At 52.9% G+C, this 15,582-nt stretch overlaps 3 protein-coding genes across 3 annotated transcripts; all 3 read left to right on the forward strand.

Moving 5' to 3' along the window:
* Positions 1-487: 487 nt before the first annotated feature.
* COCSUDRAFT_68334 (hypothetical protein) lies at positions 488-8,544 on the forward strand (the record flags this gene model as incomplete). The annotated part of the gene is made up of 14 exons (XM_005642906.1): positions 488-949; positions 1,208-1,341; positions 1,595-1,681; positions 2,176-2,283; positions 2,786-2,888; positions 3,327-3,539; positions 3,948-4,062; positions 4,627-4,807; positions 5,262-5,399; positions 5,944-6,121; positions 6,655-6,796; positions 7,438-7,586; positions 8,008-8,149; positions 8,472-8,544. The coding sequence occupies exons 1-14, from the start codon at positions 826-828 to the stop codon at positions 8,542-8,544; spliced, it is 1,887 nt and encodes a 628-aa protein (XP_005642963.1). The 5' UTR covers positions 488-825.
* Positions 8,545-9,655: 1,111 nt separating this feature from the next.
* COCSUDRAFT_45456 (hypothetical protein) lies at positions 9,656-13,931 on the forward strand (the record flags this gene model as incomplete). The annotated part of the gene is made up of 8 exons (XM_005642907.1): positions 9,656-9,802; positions 10,073-10,201; positions 10,313-10,492; positions 10,647-10,911; positions 11,382-12,388; positions 12,633-12,800; positions 13,058-13,171; positions 13,374-13,931. 8 exons carry the CDS (start codon positions 9,656-9,658, stop codon positions 13,929-13,931), a joined length of 2,568 nt encoding a protein of 855 aa, XP_005642964.1.
* Positions 13,932-14,842: 911 nt separating this feature from the next.
* On the forward strand, positions 14,843-15,524 carry COCSUDRAFT_34566 (hypothetical protein). Its single transcript, XM_005642908.1, has one exon. The coding sequence runs from the start codon at positions 15,263-15,265 to the stop codon at positions 15,446-15,448; it is 186 nt and encodes a 61-aa protein (XP_005642965.1). The 5' UTR covers positions 14,843-15,262; the 3' UTR covers positions 15,449-15,524.
* The last annotated feature ends 58 nt before the right edge of the window (positions 15,525-15,582 follow it).

Raw genomic sequence — 15,582 nt, forward strand, 5'->3', positions numbered from 1 at the left:
TACAGTCACTGTTCATTGACGTTTAGCAAACTCGCGCGTTCTTGTGGACAAGGAAGCTGACACCCGCACGATTGCCTGCTTTTGCAGATTCGTAATGGACACTGCGCAGCACAGCTTCTTTCGCCTTTCTGCATAATTCTGGTCGATTGCATGCGACCACAGAGGAGATAGGAGGAAGACACGCCCTTTGAGACGTCAAGGGCCACACAATCAACGTGACAATTTTCAAATGTGGTGACTTGACATTGCCCCACTAGCGCCGAGCAAGCTGCATCAAAGTGAAGCCTGCGTCAGCAAAGTGCGCTGTTGCACAATATCTATTACAGGTCTAGAAATCTGGGTGAAACGTTGTGAAAAACAGTGCTTGTAAAGCACATGCAGCATGCAGCACGCAGCCAGCTCAGCAAGCTCCATTGGCACCGGTGCGAAGGCGTGCCTGGTCAAATAACTACAAATTTACGAAAGCCAGCAACGGGCCTAAAGGCACCGATATTACTGCAGGATACTTCTGCTTCGTACCGTGCATGCAAAGCTCTAGAAAGTAGGACTGTGCAGAGGGCATTAGATTCGAGCTAGCTTGCATACGCGACCTTAGTAGCACGCTGCAGAAAGGGCTGCTCAATTATTATCTTGACAGAAGCAAGGACCAGTTGTAGGGATCTCCTGTTCAAAAAAGAGGCTGAGGCGCGAGACAGCGCAGTATTTCAACAGTCTCCCAGCTGCGCTTAACTTTCGACGGAACCCTTCAGCCAGAAGGGACTGGTTGAAGGGTCATTCTTGCACAGTCTCGTACCTAGCTCAGCATAGACTTATCTGGTTTTTCAAATGTGGAAGCTGTTTACTCTGGTTGTTGTGGGGTATGCGGCGTTCATCCCACATGGCAGAGCAGATGTCCAGGTGAAGGGGTTTCCAGGGTCAGGCAGCGCTGCAGGCCAGCTCTCCTTCCCAGGTGCGTGTAACTGGGTAGAAATCCTAACCATGGTATTCGCAGCCGAACGCCAGTGCAAATTTACCCGGCATGACACAGCTTTATCTAAGATGACCGCCCCAGTGAGAGCAAGTCGAGCACGACTCTTGGTGGAGCTGCAGCTCCTGCGTTCCAAACACCATGCCATGCATTCTCTAACGGCTGTGACCGCGGAGCTGGGCAAATAAAAGGAGGTGCAGAGGCGAGAGACTAAACAAATTACGCGATGCTGGCATGCAGGTGCTGACCAGAACAGATATTCAGTGGCATTTACATCTTACCTGGCAACACCCACGTCCCAGGCTGCAGAGGCGTTCCAGCCGCTGCAGTGGCGCACCCGCAACACAAACTTCGATGACCCTGAGTCCTCGCAGGTGCGCTTCGCCCTCCCAGATGTCTTCACTTGCTACCGTCCAGTGCACTAGTAACCACATCACAAATTTCACGCCTCATTTTGAATGCAAGTACACATTCCCAGCTTACCATGTGCAGTTCCTCGGCATCCACAACGTCTTCATTGGGCACAAGCAGCATACTGTACTGCCAGTTGCGTAGGGTCTGCTAGCGAAACTAATTTAGACAGATGGGAGCAGCCAGACTAATTCAGATGTGCGCATGCATGCACAGGCGACAGAGGACCGCTCTAGCATTCCCTCAGTCGTCAACACGCAGATGCTCAACCCGCTGACACAGCAGGCTGACCCCTTGGCCAAGGTAGGCAACATTAGATCTACATTTAATCCCAACACTTTCACCCGGCAAGAGCGGGGGTGCAGAGAAGCTTAGACCCAGGACTCTGTGATGCATGCGGTGGCCTTTTTCGGGCATCGATCATGGTCAAAGACAAGGCAGGTGCAGTGAAGTGCCCACACTCTGCTTTCCTCTGCACCCTGAAGCCTCAAGTGGGCCGCACTAGTGCATGCCATGCAAAGGAGGGCTGCTCAAAGAAAGACAACAAACCTGACTCGGTTTACAGGGCAGTCACTTTTTTATTTCTTTTAGCCAAGTGAACGTGGGCAGAAGTTCCATCAGCACAGAGCAAGACTGTCAGATGCCCAACCCTGGAGAGAATAAGAAACTTGACGGGGAATTTGAAAGGATTGGCGCTGCAGCTAAAATCATTCTTCTTTCAACGGCGGTGCATTTACAGCCTCGCTCAGCAGCATCACGGCTCGAAAATTGAGGGGAATTTCCTTTTCCTTGCGCAGGTGTCATTCCCCGGAGTGAGCGTGGCGGATCAGGAGCGCGCGAATGTGCGGCCGCCGAATCCATCTCTCTGCGTCGGCAACGGCTTTGTCATCGAGCTCACCGACCTGGTATGTGACATTCTTCCTGTCAAACCTGCCTCAATTAGTTGCACACTTACTGCGCGGCTGCTCCCTCACTGCGCAGCTGCACAATGATTCAGACTCTGAAAGAGAGGATGGTTCCTGCACAGAATCTCAGTACAGTGCAGATGAATGCAGACTTGCTCCAGGGGAAGTGGGGAAAATAGATCTTTACTTGATGTCATGCTTTTCGTGCCTGGTGTGCCTTCTGTCTGCCTTGTCACAGGCACTGCCTCTTTTTGGGGTGTAAATCAGCATCGGCAACACAGCATTTCATTCTAGGATAATTTCCGGACTCATTCCTGGCTCCATGCAGCTGAGTGGCCAGTCTATCTGAGCTTGACGTGTGTCACTTATCACTAATAGCTACATTCTCTCACAACAGAAGAGAGGGCAACTCAAGACAGCTAGCCAATCTTGAGATACATTCTTGTGTCCCAAGCTGAGGCGCGCAGTGTGAGTAAGGAGAGCTGTGGCGGTGTGCGATCAGGTGTTCAAGGTGTATGACTTGAGCGGCAAGTTCCTGGCAGGCCCCGTCTCCGTCATCGACTTCTTCGGCTCAAGCCTCGACGGTCGCTTCACAGACGCCGCATGTAAGGCTCCGCTCTCGTAATGTCCTTGAAAAGAAACTTCAACGTCAAGAGCCTGCCTCCATGCTATTATACTGCAACATGCATGCTCACAGGAGAGGCGGCATTAGTTGGTCAGGCACAAGTTGCCTGCATGAGTGGTGCCGAAGCCACAGAGCACGGACCAGAGCAAATATTCTGGCGTGCAGTCTTAGTGTTCCTCGGATGTTCCTGGAATGCACCGTACGGCTGTGCCTATATATTGTAAGACTCCCAATATCCTGACTGGGCGCATGAGGGCGGTCAATGCTGCACCACAGGCGGCATGCATGAAATAGCAATGGTACACAGCAGGCAGTTCTTCAGGGGATAGTTGCATCAGCTTCCCAGCATAAGAGACTACAATCAGCACGCCACGCGCACCATAGCGCCACTGACGCACTCTAATCCTGTGTACCGCAGGTGTGTTTGACAGCGCGGACACACAGCGGTTCTACATCACGGTGCTCAACTATGAGCTGCAGGGCGGGCTGCACCTGTCGCGATCGCAGCTGGCCATCGCAGTATCTGCCAGCGCCAATCCGGCCGATGGATTCCTTGGACCGTTCACCGTGCCCACCATGGGCCTCGATGCAGGCGCGCCCCCCTTGTCGTGTTCAAATCCATATGAGCCCTGTATGCTATAGCAAGTCAGAATTGCACCCGCAAGCATGGTCCGGTATTAGAGATACCGCCAATCTGCAAGTGCTGCATGGCACACCAGGCGCTCTGCCCTGTGCAGATTCCCCAACAAGATATCTGAGGCGCTGGCAGCTATCAGAAGTGGCTCACTTCATTGAGGACAGGCCAGCATAGCTTGGCAGCTCTCCTTAAGTTGCACAACAATGCTTAACGGCGGCAAAAACATGGCATCATGACCTGATGTGATATCTGCTGCATTGAGTGGTGGATGCCAGTGAACCTCCTACTGAGCATATGAGGCCCCCAGGGCTGATTTGAGTGGGCAATGAGCAGATGGGGCCCCCCGTGGCTGATTTGACTATTGGTATGTATGTCAAGGGATGTGGCTTTGGCTGTGCGCAGACAGCAGGCAGCCTCTGCCCGGTCTGGAGGCGTGCAAGAGCCCCAACACGGCAGCGCTGCCGGACGGATGCCTCGGCGCGCAGCCGGCAATCGGCATCGACCAATTTGGCCTCTGGTGCGTAACAGGTTTACTCTTGCCTTACCTAATTGTGGTTCATTACGGTCTTTGATGGTGTCTGTCTCAGCAGCGCATGCAATAAGGATCTTCAGGGCAAAAGAGATGAGGCACAGTAGTAAGGGCCGCTTCAACAATGGAACGCTGAGCCCATACCTCTGGACACTTGAACCCAGGCCAGCCTTGCATCCAGAAGCATGGCTTCACAGGGCAGGATTGGAGACGTTTGTCCTGAGTTTGCAAGACGCTCACTGTTATTTGTTGAGGAAGGAAGCTGTCAGTGCTTGGATGCATTGTCATTAGCCGAATCGAGAGTCCCTGCTGCAGTCTGTTGTTCATGCCATGCTTCGCGGGCTGGCTGCATGAGAACCATGGTATGGTAAAATTGGTTTGCCGAGTTTGTGGCTGAAAGGCGCAGTATGAACAAGTGTGCAAAGTTTGGAAGGTCGATAAGGAAGAGTGTATCTTTCTAAGCAAGAAGAGCTTGCACTCCTTACCTTGGCAACCTCAAGGAAAAAATTCTGCCAAGAAAATAGCGCGCTGAGAGTGTATCTTTTGCGCCAGGGCGGGGCTGAACCTATACCAGATCAACAGCGAGGCGGTGGGCGGCAAGTACACTGCGCCGCTGCTGCTGGCCGTCTCCAAGCGTTCCCTCCTCGAGGCCAAAAGATCGCAGCCGGCCTACGCCGCCTTCTCCGGCTGGGCCGCCGACGCCAGCTTCTCCCTGGTTCCCGCCGTGACTCAGGTTCGACGGCGTGCCTTCGCGGCAAATCCATATAAACCCACTTGCTTTTCTGTGCATTGCACTTTGTTGCATTGCTGGAATACTATGAGGGTGTGACGCAGCTTCTACCAGGTTCCTGCAATGACTCAGGGCTGATGGCGTTGCCATGCTCAACTGCGACCACTGGTGTAACGCATGCAATATTATTGTGATTGCCATCACCAGCGAATGTCCTGTCGACAATGACGAGCTCATAGATATATCCAGCTCCAGAGGCTGAGGGAGCATGCTGTGCTTCCTGCACTACAGTGCAATTGGTGTTTCTTTGAGAAAAAAACATAATTGACAACTAAATGGGTTGTGTCCTGTTAGCGGGATTTTGTGGTCATTGTGACTGCTTGCCCGCTGCATGTGAAAGTCCTTGTAAACTTAAAAGAGTGGGAAAACGGAATTATGGTGTGCGCAATTGCGACAGGGCGGCAGCAAGCATGCGACGGCCAACGGCGGCACGGCGCTTGTCATGACGAGTGGTGCGGCGATGACTCAGGCTGAGTCACCCACCGCCGTGCTCATGGCCTGGTCCATCTCCAACACATCCACCCTCATGCGCCCGGTGCGATTTTTTCCTCATCGTCTTTGCCTTCAATTTTTTCCAATGTTGCATTCTAGTGCCAGCCTCGGTTGCTGGAGAGCTCACAGAGCTGTTGCTTGCTTGATTTCGGCAGAGCAGCAGGGGTGTTGGGTGCATATTTCTTAGAGCTTGACAAAGTGTTCCAGATGTACAGCAACCTTTGCATTCATCTGGGGTGCGACTCGGGTGTAGCTTGAAATCATCAACATATCGGTTATGCCCAGCAAGTGCCACTGCTTTTGGTACCACCACTGTACGTTCTATAGATACAGCGAGACTGTTTGATTTTTCTTCTTTTTTCTTGAGAAATTGTCTTCCAAAGCATGGAGAGCCAGAGCAGAGAGAGCCCTCATAATGAAATGCCAGGACAGAAGAGTGAGTTCTGAGCAGTTCTGCAGGGTGAGGGTGAGGGTTGACACACCTTTTTCTCCTGGTTTGACAGGGGTTCCCCCGCAGCAAACCCCGGTTTGAAAGTGACATTGGTGCAATGAAGGGTGACTCACCCTTTTGTGTCCTCTTTTGGCAGGGGTTCCCCCGCAGCGGCCTGCCAGAGCTGTCAGGCGAGGTCGCGCTGAAGAGCTATGCGTTTGCGGACCCGTCAGCGGCCGGCGTGGTGGTGACTCAGCCGGACGGAGGCATCGCCCTCGACCCACAGGACTCCCGCCTCACCCAAGTGTCCTACTACAACGGCATGCTCTGGACTGGTGCGCGCCAAATCTGGCTGATTAGTGATTATGCGTTGTCACACCTATATACTCAGCTCATGTCTGCTCATATGATCAGGAATTTATAGAGCAAGCCTGCAAAGTTGGACATGTCACTGACCTGGCCTCGCCGGCAATGGCTGTTGCTTCGAAGCACAGACAAAATGCCGATGCTATATTGGGTGTAAGGGCAAGAATCGAGAACACTGGAAAGCTATAATCCAGGTGTTGCTTGACGTACCTAGTCCTGAAGGACTGGAAAACGTGTATTAATATTAATAATAATATTGGGTTTGAAGTTTTACATTTTGGGATCTGATATTGCTCGAGGCCAGGACTATGTAGGTAGTCAAAGAGACCCTGGTGCTGACAGTCGAGAACGAATAAGAGCGCCCCTGTCATTTTGAGGGGTCCGCGGTGCAAGCATTGAGCTCTGCATCGAACCCCTGACATGTGACAGGCGGGGCAACATATTTGACGGGGTTCAGGATTCAGGGTTCCCCTACCGTGTTGAGGTGTTTGTTTAATTGCAGCGGCGGCCACAGCAGTGCTGATAAACAAGCAGGGGTCGCCCCTGGAGGGCGCCATCTGGTGGGCCATCGAGACCGGATTTGTCAGCGGCGCAGACGCCAACTCAGCCGATCCGGTCTTCACCGCACGCATCGCCTCTCAAGGGTGCGCACACTCAGAATTCATTCATATGATCTTAGTGAGGATGCATGCGTGAACGACGTGTGATCGGGAATCGAAAGTTGGTGTACGCCAACTCGGCCGTCCCCGTCTTCACCGCGCGGATTGCTTCTCAGGGGTGCACGCTCAACATATTCCCCACAGTAAGGCTCAGTAAGGATGCATGCTCACGGTATGCGTGAGTGAAGCTGAAAATTGGGACGCCAATCTTTTGTAATTGCCAACTCAGCGAACCCCGCCTTCACCGCATTGTCTCACAGGGGTGCTTGGACATTGTACCCCTCTGGGCATCAGTGAAAGCCGTCCTCGCATGTCTGGGTCACTGGGCATGAAACTCGCATTGTCTCTTGTAACTCACATTAGCAGAACTCTTGCTTTGCTGCCCAAAGAAATTTGTACCTAGAGAAGGGCTGTTTTATTTTACTTTGGCTGCTGCAAACCTGCGATCACTGAGATGTTCAAGCGCAATGCAAGGGTGACAGCTGTCTCCCTGTAGCACGAGGCCTAATATGCAAATCTCAAAGAAAAGAGGCCTTCTGCACGCATGGCATTTGGATCAAAATATAAAAGGTCAAGCCTGCACGTACTTGCTTTGGAGAATTGAGTATAATGAGGTGGCACTGCAGGTATGTGTCGGTGATGGGCAACCACATCATCAACCCCGTAATCACCCCTTCCGGGGCATCCGGGACCGTTACGGGCATCCTGGCCGCCAGCCTCGTGGGGCCCGACTACCACCTGTCCCCCGTATGGACCCCCGTCAACATGCAGCTTGGTGAGGGGGGGGACCCACCCATATTAATATCATTTTATGCCCAGACAAAGCCATTGTTCATCTCTTCTGAGTGCTTGTAGAAACATTGTCAGGATGCAGTTTTGCCACTAAAAGTTTTACATTGCAGCTGCATGTTTGGTTGCAGCATATGCTATGCAGTTTTGTGTTCAGCTAGGTTCATCAAGCAGTCAAGTTCCGTTTTCCTTTCACTTGTATTCAAGCCATGCAAGCCAATTTAAGCCAGGGTGGGCAACTCTGCACAGGAATGCATGAGGCACCACCATGGGGCCTGTGAGCACCACCTCATGCTCACGACCGCTGTCTTACTTTCCTTTGGGCACACCCACATGCAAGGTGTTGCTGATCAATCCATCACCATTGCTTTTGCATTACTTGATTATGCACTGTAACGTGCGCGCAGGTGCCGGGGCGCTGCACACGCCTATTCTGGCCAAGGCGGCGCTGACTGGACCGGCAGGCGACAACATGGCAGGTACGCTGCTGCACGGAGGCTCCGCTGCCACCACTGACTCCAACGGCCTCGCCTGGGTCGCCTCGGAATGGTGCGGGATTTTTTACACATCTGAAAAGCAAAAAATGAATAGAATTATAGCTTCAAAATCCTGGAGTGCCACAATGCAGCAGGAGAGTTCTAGCACTTAGTCGCAGCTTACAGTACTACCTGCTGGGGCATTGCAGCCTGGTTGCATGATCACCGGCTTTTGCATGGTATTTGTGAGAGATGCGGTTTTACTTAGAATTTATATATTTTCTACAGCTTATCTACTGGCACTTTAATCAATTCCTGCAGGATTCAGAATGTGCACGACAGGAGTTTACACAGCAAAAGCGCCTAGTATAATTGGCTGGCTTTTGTGCGTGCAGGGCTAATAAGCCGGTGGACTTCTGCCAGAACAGCCAGCTGCTGCCATACCAGACACAATGCGCCAACTGGTAAGCACTCTCTCTCCATTGCCAAATTGAGTGTGAGCTGCAAACCAATTCACAGCATGGTGTTCCTGCCAGAGGCAAGCTGCGTTTGCAGACAAGACTCATGCCAAGGCTGCCACATCACCTACTCCTTTATGGGCATGCCACATGCAAGCAAAATACCGTCAAGCGTGGGCACTGTTCTCAGCTTTACATTGGCCCCAGCCAGCCAGGGCTAATTTATTGATAAAGTGAATGCCCTGATGAGGCTTGAAGTGAGCTGACGTCAAATTGTGCTTCTGCAGGGGCACTTACATCACTGCCGTTACCCCGGGCTCATGGCCATGAGCCCCTTCATGACTAATGGACCAAAAAGTAAGTGGGAGACAACAGTCAATTAACAACGTCCATTGCGAGAAGTGCAAAAAGCAGCAGGGCTTGAGGGAAACTGTCAAGCTTTTCCCACTGCGCAACACTGGTATGGTGTGACTTAGCACTCTTGGAACGGTCGGCTTGAGCAAGCTTGCTTGGTGGGCAGAACAAATTTAATGGAATCTTGCAGTCCCTTGAAATGTTACAATGCTAGACAACTGCGCTGTTTATGAGCAGCGCAATTTTTGCCAAATACATGCATTGCTGCACCGCTCAGCAGGGCAATTGAACGGTTGTTGCCTTTGCTTTCAATAATCACATTTGTATACAAACGTGGCTGCAAGCCTGCTACGTAGCTGCAACGTTCTGCAAGCCTGGGAAGTGGTACTATTGAGTAGACAAGCTCACTGTGAGATTTTTACTGTAAAATGTGTCAAATTGCATTATGACTTCTGCAAGAAGCTGGCCCGTCATGCTTTGCAATCTGAAGGAAAGACTGAATATATTTTCGAGTTGTTTGCATGCAAAAGTTGGCAAGAGGAGTGAGTAATTTTATACTAACCAGCAGGGGTGAAGGATCATCGAGATTTGCCTGCGACTGACACCAAAGACAGACCAGCCAGTCCTTCCAAAAAAGAATTGTTTCCTACTGCATCCAGGCAATTGTTTCTTTAGCTCATCGCATCGTGTCTCGCAGCGATCACGCTATCCGCTCCCCATATAGGTGCAGCGACTCTTTGATCTCGCCATACACAACAAGGATCGATATGATTGAGACACTGAGATTCGTGGCACCGTCCATCTACAAGGACGCCGAATTCACACATTTCGGCCGCGAAGCACTCTGGGGCTCACTCATGTGGCGCCAGAAGAAGCATGAGCCCTGCGTGGACCTCCTGGCTCACACCGAACTGGTGAGCAATACTAACGACACAAAATTGCATATGTTGTAACATGATGCATTCTTACTGGTTTTTAGCAAATCCTGCAGATTTTGCGTGCTTTGGGAGACCAACAACCTCTATGGTAAATTGGACTTTGGTCGAAATTTCCTGTGCGAAAGCAGCTTTTGTGTTTGGATTGGAGTCCGAATGAACGTCATCATCGAACCATTTTCCTGAACCAATTTTGTGCGCAGGACATCAATGGTTTGAGGCGGCGAGCCATTCTGGCTATGGCGGAAGGGCGACGGTGACATGGCCTTCAACCTCATCACTGACGCCATCACGCTGTGGCCCGACAGCCCCGAGCTCTTCCTCGTTCGAGCGATGTTTCTGATGACAACTGACGACCAGGAGCGGCTTGAACTTGCGGTGAGTGACACTTCCATCTTGCTGTTAGCCAGAAAAATAGTGCAGAGTAGAGCGCTGCTGACAAGCTGATGTCGTCCCTGACAACTCTTCTGGATGTTGTGACAATTGCAGGAGGAGGACGGAGCCATTGCAGTTGCCCTGGACCCCAGCTGCGCCGAGGCCTACTACAGGCGAGCGAAGACACGTAGCTGCCTGAGCAACACCCGCGGAGCAATTGCCGACATGCGCGAATGCATATTGAGCGTGAAGAAGGACCCTTTACTGAAGGACAGGCTCTGCAGGGCCCCCAAGGTGTGCAGCAGCCCACTGTGCCATGCAAGCAAATAGACGCTTTCTGCAATGTTCCTTGAGTAGTTGCTGTCCAGTGCAGTCTAGCAGTGGGTTTGTGCTCGTGGGAAATTAGGAGCTGTTCAGGGCTGAGCGGCCATTGTGTTCTTCTCTCCAGGATCTCAAGAACCTGGAGTTCCAGTGGCAGCTGTTGGTCCAAGAACACCAGAAGGGACACGAGGCGCGCGCAACCGCCGCGGCCGCTGCGAGCGAAGCGCGCACAGCGCAGGCCGCACAGCTGGCGCAGCATGCACGAGAGGTGTCCGCGGAGAAGCTGCGGCGGCTCAGAAGTCTGGAGCTTGACGCGGCTGCAGCCTCCCTCGCTGCTGCCGCTGCAAAGGCTCTCTCTGCAGAGAATCACTGCAGGCGCGGCTCTCTTACATGTGTTGGATCCTAGTCCATGATGCGCACTTAAGTCTGTCAAAGAATTAAGTAGCTATCATTTTGTGATCCCATAACCCCAAATCTGGCCAATCTTGCTACTGAATAGCGACTTTTTGGGGTGGGACACAGTCATCTTATGATCTTGTCCCACCCCTCCCCACCCCCATCCTTCAACTAATGCAGTCTCCTGCAGGCTGGGAAGCTTTTATTGAAGCAGGCTCAAAATTGCTTATTCAGTGAGGGGTTCAGAATGAGCACGGCAGTAGTATGCCACCCTGAAAGAGCGGGCCACCTTGAAATCACGGGATCAGCAGTTGACTGACTGACAGACAATGCCTGTTGTGATGCAGGGCCGCTGGAAATGGAGAGCCAGACAGCCCACGGAGCTCCCTGTGCCAGATCCCAAGTGCTGATTCAACCCCTGCAAATTCCCCCTGCGGCTCACCCAGAGCGACCAATGCTGCGGCAGCTGGCCCTTTCACCAGCTCTGCCCTCAAGCTGCCAGCTCAGCAGCCGCCAGCTCAGCAGCTGTCAGCTCAGCAGCCGCCATCACACCGCAGCACAGCTGGCACTGCCGTGCAGCCTGGGACGAGGCCTCCTTCACGCTCGCGGCAGCCACAGTTCCAGAGCCAGAAGGAGCCGTTGCTGTTTGTCAGCCTTCCACCCACATGCGGCTCTGCCGCACAGCCGCCTCAGATGGGCAGCTCTGCTGGCCACCGGAGGATCCAAGTCAGCCAAAAGGCAATGTGGCGGCTGCCGGCCGCTGCCCTTGCAGCAGCACGCACCACACGGCCCAGTACTGCAGGACGTGTCTCCGGCGGTGTTCTCTTTGCCATGCCAGCTTCTGAGCAGCCGCTCCCCAGCGGCGCGCCATCGGCCGGCGCCGTTGCGCAGAGATCATGTGCGGCGACGCCAGCCTTTGGCAGCACTCTGTCCGTATGCAGCTCAATTGCACAACTGCCTCAGCAGCACCCGTCAGCTGACCATTGGACCGTCTCTCCTCGCAGCACTGCAGAGCAGCAGCCGCCGATGCCTGCCACCGCCGCAGCAAGCGTCTGCATGCAGCCGGGCGCGCTTCCGCCGCTCGATCGGCCAACGCCACAGATCCAGTTCATGTGGGACTCTCTGGTGAAGGTGGATGCACCCGCCACAGAGCCCAGTGCAGCAGGGCACGCATCAAGCGGTGTTCCCTCTGTTCTCCCAGCTCCCGAGCAGCCGCCTCCCGCTGAGGCGCCACCGGCCGCCGCCGATGCGCAGAAGGTGCTGGCGGAAGTCCCTGAAACCGCACCTCAGGGCCACTTCCAGTTTGGGACGCTGCCAGAGGTCGCATGTTATCAGCCCTGCTCCTTCGTGACCCTCGGAGAAACGGAGAAGCCCGTCAACTCGAATATTCAAAGCGAGCTGCCGCCTCAATCCGAAGCGGCGGCCAGTCACATCGGCGCGGATGAGACCCCGACAGCATGCACCTGCACACAGGTCAGGATTCCCAGAGGTGGAATTATTCACAGACTAAGATGCAAATTGCTGGCATGGCTGTCCTTGTGCATCAACTTGTGGCTGCATTGTTCTCTTGATGCTTTTGTGTGGCAGTGGGAAGCTTCCTGACTTTTATGCTAGGCATTCCTTGCCTCTTAGCTGCAGTTCTGTCGCATAGCAAGTTAGCAGAGGTCACTGTGTCACCCATCAGCATTGAGCTGAATGCTTGTCTTGCTGGATGCAGGAGCCAGAGAGCAATTCAAGGAAGGCAGTAGAGGTATCGCCGCGCGATGGAAGCTCCTTCCATGGCTCGGATGCCTTGAAGCAGCCCTCGGTTGCAAGTCCCAGAAGCCCAGACCTGCTGCTGGGGAGGGCCATGCTGCACATCAGCGCCGGCAATATTCAAGCAGCTGTGCGCACCCTGCCCTCTTTTAACCCTGGTCTGCAAATGCATGGCTTCTTTGGTAGCTCGGCTTGTTCGATAGCTGTGATGTCTGCCACACTTGTAGCAGGAAGATTCAAGTCTGAGTCAGCAGTGAGGGAGAAATCATCTTGGCAACATTTGCTTAGGCTGCAACAGATGGCAGACTGCTCAGAACCATGCACATTTGCTGTCTTGTTTGAAAGGCCCGAGACAACGATCTGACAAGGAGACTCAATGGCATGCAGGAACTGGATGCAGCCAAAGCCTTGGTGGATTACCCATGCGTCTCGGACAGCCACTGCTGGCGCCAGTGCAGCGATCTGCTGCAGGGCTTGCACCTGGCATCTGCCACACAGAAGGTGAGAGACTATTCAAGTCCACCATTTCTGCTCTTGCCCACTGCACTGCAACATCTTGGCTTTTGTCCTGTCTTGAAATTTTCTGCTTCTTGCATGCGAGTGTCTGCAAAGTGCAGGGAAGTGTGCTGCATGCCCCACTTCTTGCATGCACATTTCACGGAACGTCACATGTGTGTGATGGCTCTGTTGCTACCTTGAGCAGGTCATGGGCCTCCTGAGAGTCTTCCTGGCGGGCCCAAGGGACGACGCCAGCCTGGCAGCGACGGCCGCAGCGTGCACAGCATGCGCAGCGCGTCACGCTGAGCTGGCGGAGAGCGCGCGCGACAGCGCTGAGCTGGCGGTGGTGGAGCGCGAGATTGTGTCCGACCCGGCCGCGTTCAGCTGCGAGGCAGCTGCCGCGCAGCTGCCCTGTCCATTGGCGGTTGAGGACTCAGACAGCACTGAGGTGTGCTGGGAGCTCTATACCATTGAGGAGTCTGATGAGGAAGAGCAGCAGGAAGCTGAGGAAGTGGGAAGTTCCGCGGCCCAGATCTTCGAATCCAGTGACGGCTCCCCTGTGAGGCCCACTGTGACTGCTGGAGATCCTGCAGTGAGCTCTGCAGCAGCGGAGGTGGAGGTTGGTGCAGATAGGAAGGGAGAGCGGGTTCTGAGGGGTGGGAGCGTGATGGGCAAGGGTGGCCAAGAAGCTGAGGGGGCTGCTGGCGCGCTTGGGCGCCAAATTGTGGGTCATCGACTGCAGCTAGATCAGTCATTAGATTAGTTGGCCTGAGTGAGAGCAATGAACCAAGCGTGACCTCCTTGTAGATGAGGAGCTTGCTTATCATGATCAACAGGGAGCCCGGTAGTACGGAAAGAATATTGAGATACAAAGGCCTGCTGCCAAGACCCATTGAATATATTGCTTGCAAAGAACAGATTCTATGCTCACTGCTGCCTGTTCATGGAAGCTCCCTCAATTGTTTGGTGCTGAGGCGCGGGGTTTGGAGGAGCTGCATGCAGATTGCAGATTGAAGAAATCATTTGCTCTGCTGCTCTAATAGCCGCAGTGATTTTGAAGGATTCCCAAGCGCTTGAAGCGCATGCTGTTTATAGTACAGATCTCTTGAAAAAGTAATAATTACAAATGCTCATGTCAATGTCAACAGAGGCAGATTGAGAGGCACGCTTGTGGCGAAGAGACTCACATATAAAATATGAAATGAACACATGCCATGTGTGACCATAATGGTTGCTGGACCATTGTGGTGTTTGATGTGAAGACAAGTGAGCCTTGCCTGGCTGCTGTTGCCCTTGCCAATTCAGCGGTGGCAAGATTGCAATGTGACCCAATTGTCGATAAAATTCTTTGGGATATGTGGGCATGCTCATGTTGCGCTGGTAAAGTTGGCAACCATCTTGAGAGAAAGCCGTTGACATTTGAGTTGGTGCCAGATCTCCCAGGAGTGTGGGCCTTTGTTTTTATCTAAAGTTGCAATTGCCTTTCCGGTTGAGGCGTCGCCTAAGTCAGAGACCCGGGCATCTGATATAAGGACTTGGTGAAGGTGTGTGCTCGGATGCATGCCATGTGAGAATGCCCCAGGGTGTTTCAATGAGAGGTGGCATGTTATGCATATGGGCAATGCAATCCATGGCGAATGCATGCATGAGGTGTAGCATGGCACCCAAATTCAGGAAGGTGGTAGATCAAATTTCATGAGACATTTGCAATACGTCGCTAAGCGCATGCGGACAATGTAACGCAGCCTCTTGCACGCCAAACACACACTGTTGCAAACTCACAATTGACCAGCGCTGGCCCCAAATTCTGCTGTAATATATGTACTTCACCAATGATTGATGTTGCATTGTCCTAACACGACCGCACAACAAACAGATCAGACCCTCATGATCTAGTGCAGTGGAATTCGACTGCCACTCACTCCCATGCCCTTCAGTGATCTGCACGTTTAAAGACACAGAGGCTGATTGCTGACAGCTGTGCAATTCTAATCGTTCCAACACAAGGTTCCAGACTGAATCAGCCCGGCTGATGACAACTTCTTGGGGTCATACGTCACATAGCTTTGGAAGTAAACAAGTAAAACAACACGGATGCTGCAAATCCATGGCAAGAATATAGATGCGGCTCCCAAACCTGCTCTGCCGATATTGCGCTCACTCCATAATATGAACTGGGTGGGTCTCAAGTATGCAGCGTTGCTGCACAGACTTGCTTTGTTGCAAACATCCCGACAGGCGAAAGCGGGAATAATTGGCATTATTGCTGCAAGCCTCTGAGGTAACCCCAAGTTTGCTCCACTGCCGAAACAGCCCTCACCAGTAGAAAAGCCATCAAGTGAAAAGAATATATCAGAGCCATATCCAGAGTATTTGAGAAAGAAAGCCTCTGCCTTGCCACTCTGGCTCTGCCT

The sequence above is a fragment of the Coccomyxa subellipsoidea genome (assembly GCF_000258705.1).
Source record: "Coccomyxa subellipsoidea C-169, whole genome shotgun sequence".
In the NCBI taxonomy this organism is placed as follows: Eukaryota; Viridiplantae; Chlorophyta; class Trebouxiophyceae; family Coccomyxaceae; genus Coccomyxa; species Coccomyxa subellipsoidea.

Excerpts from the sequence above, each read along its gene's own strand:
- COCSUDRAFT_34566 (XM_005642908.1), top strand. The coding sequence starts at position 15,263 with ATGCTGCAAATCCATGGCAAGAATATAGATGCGGCTCCCAAACCTGCT.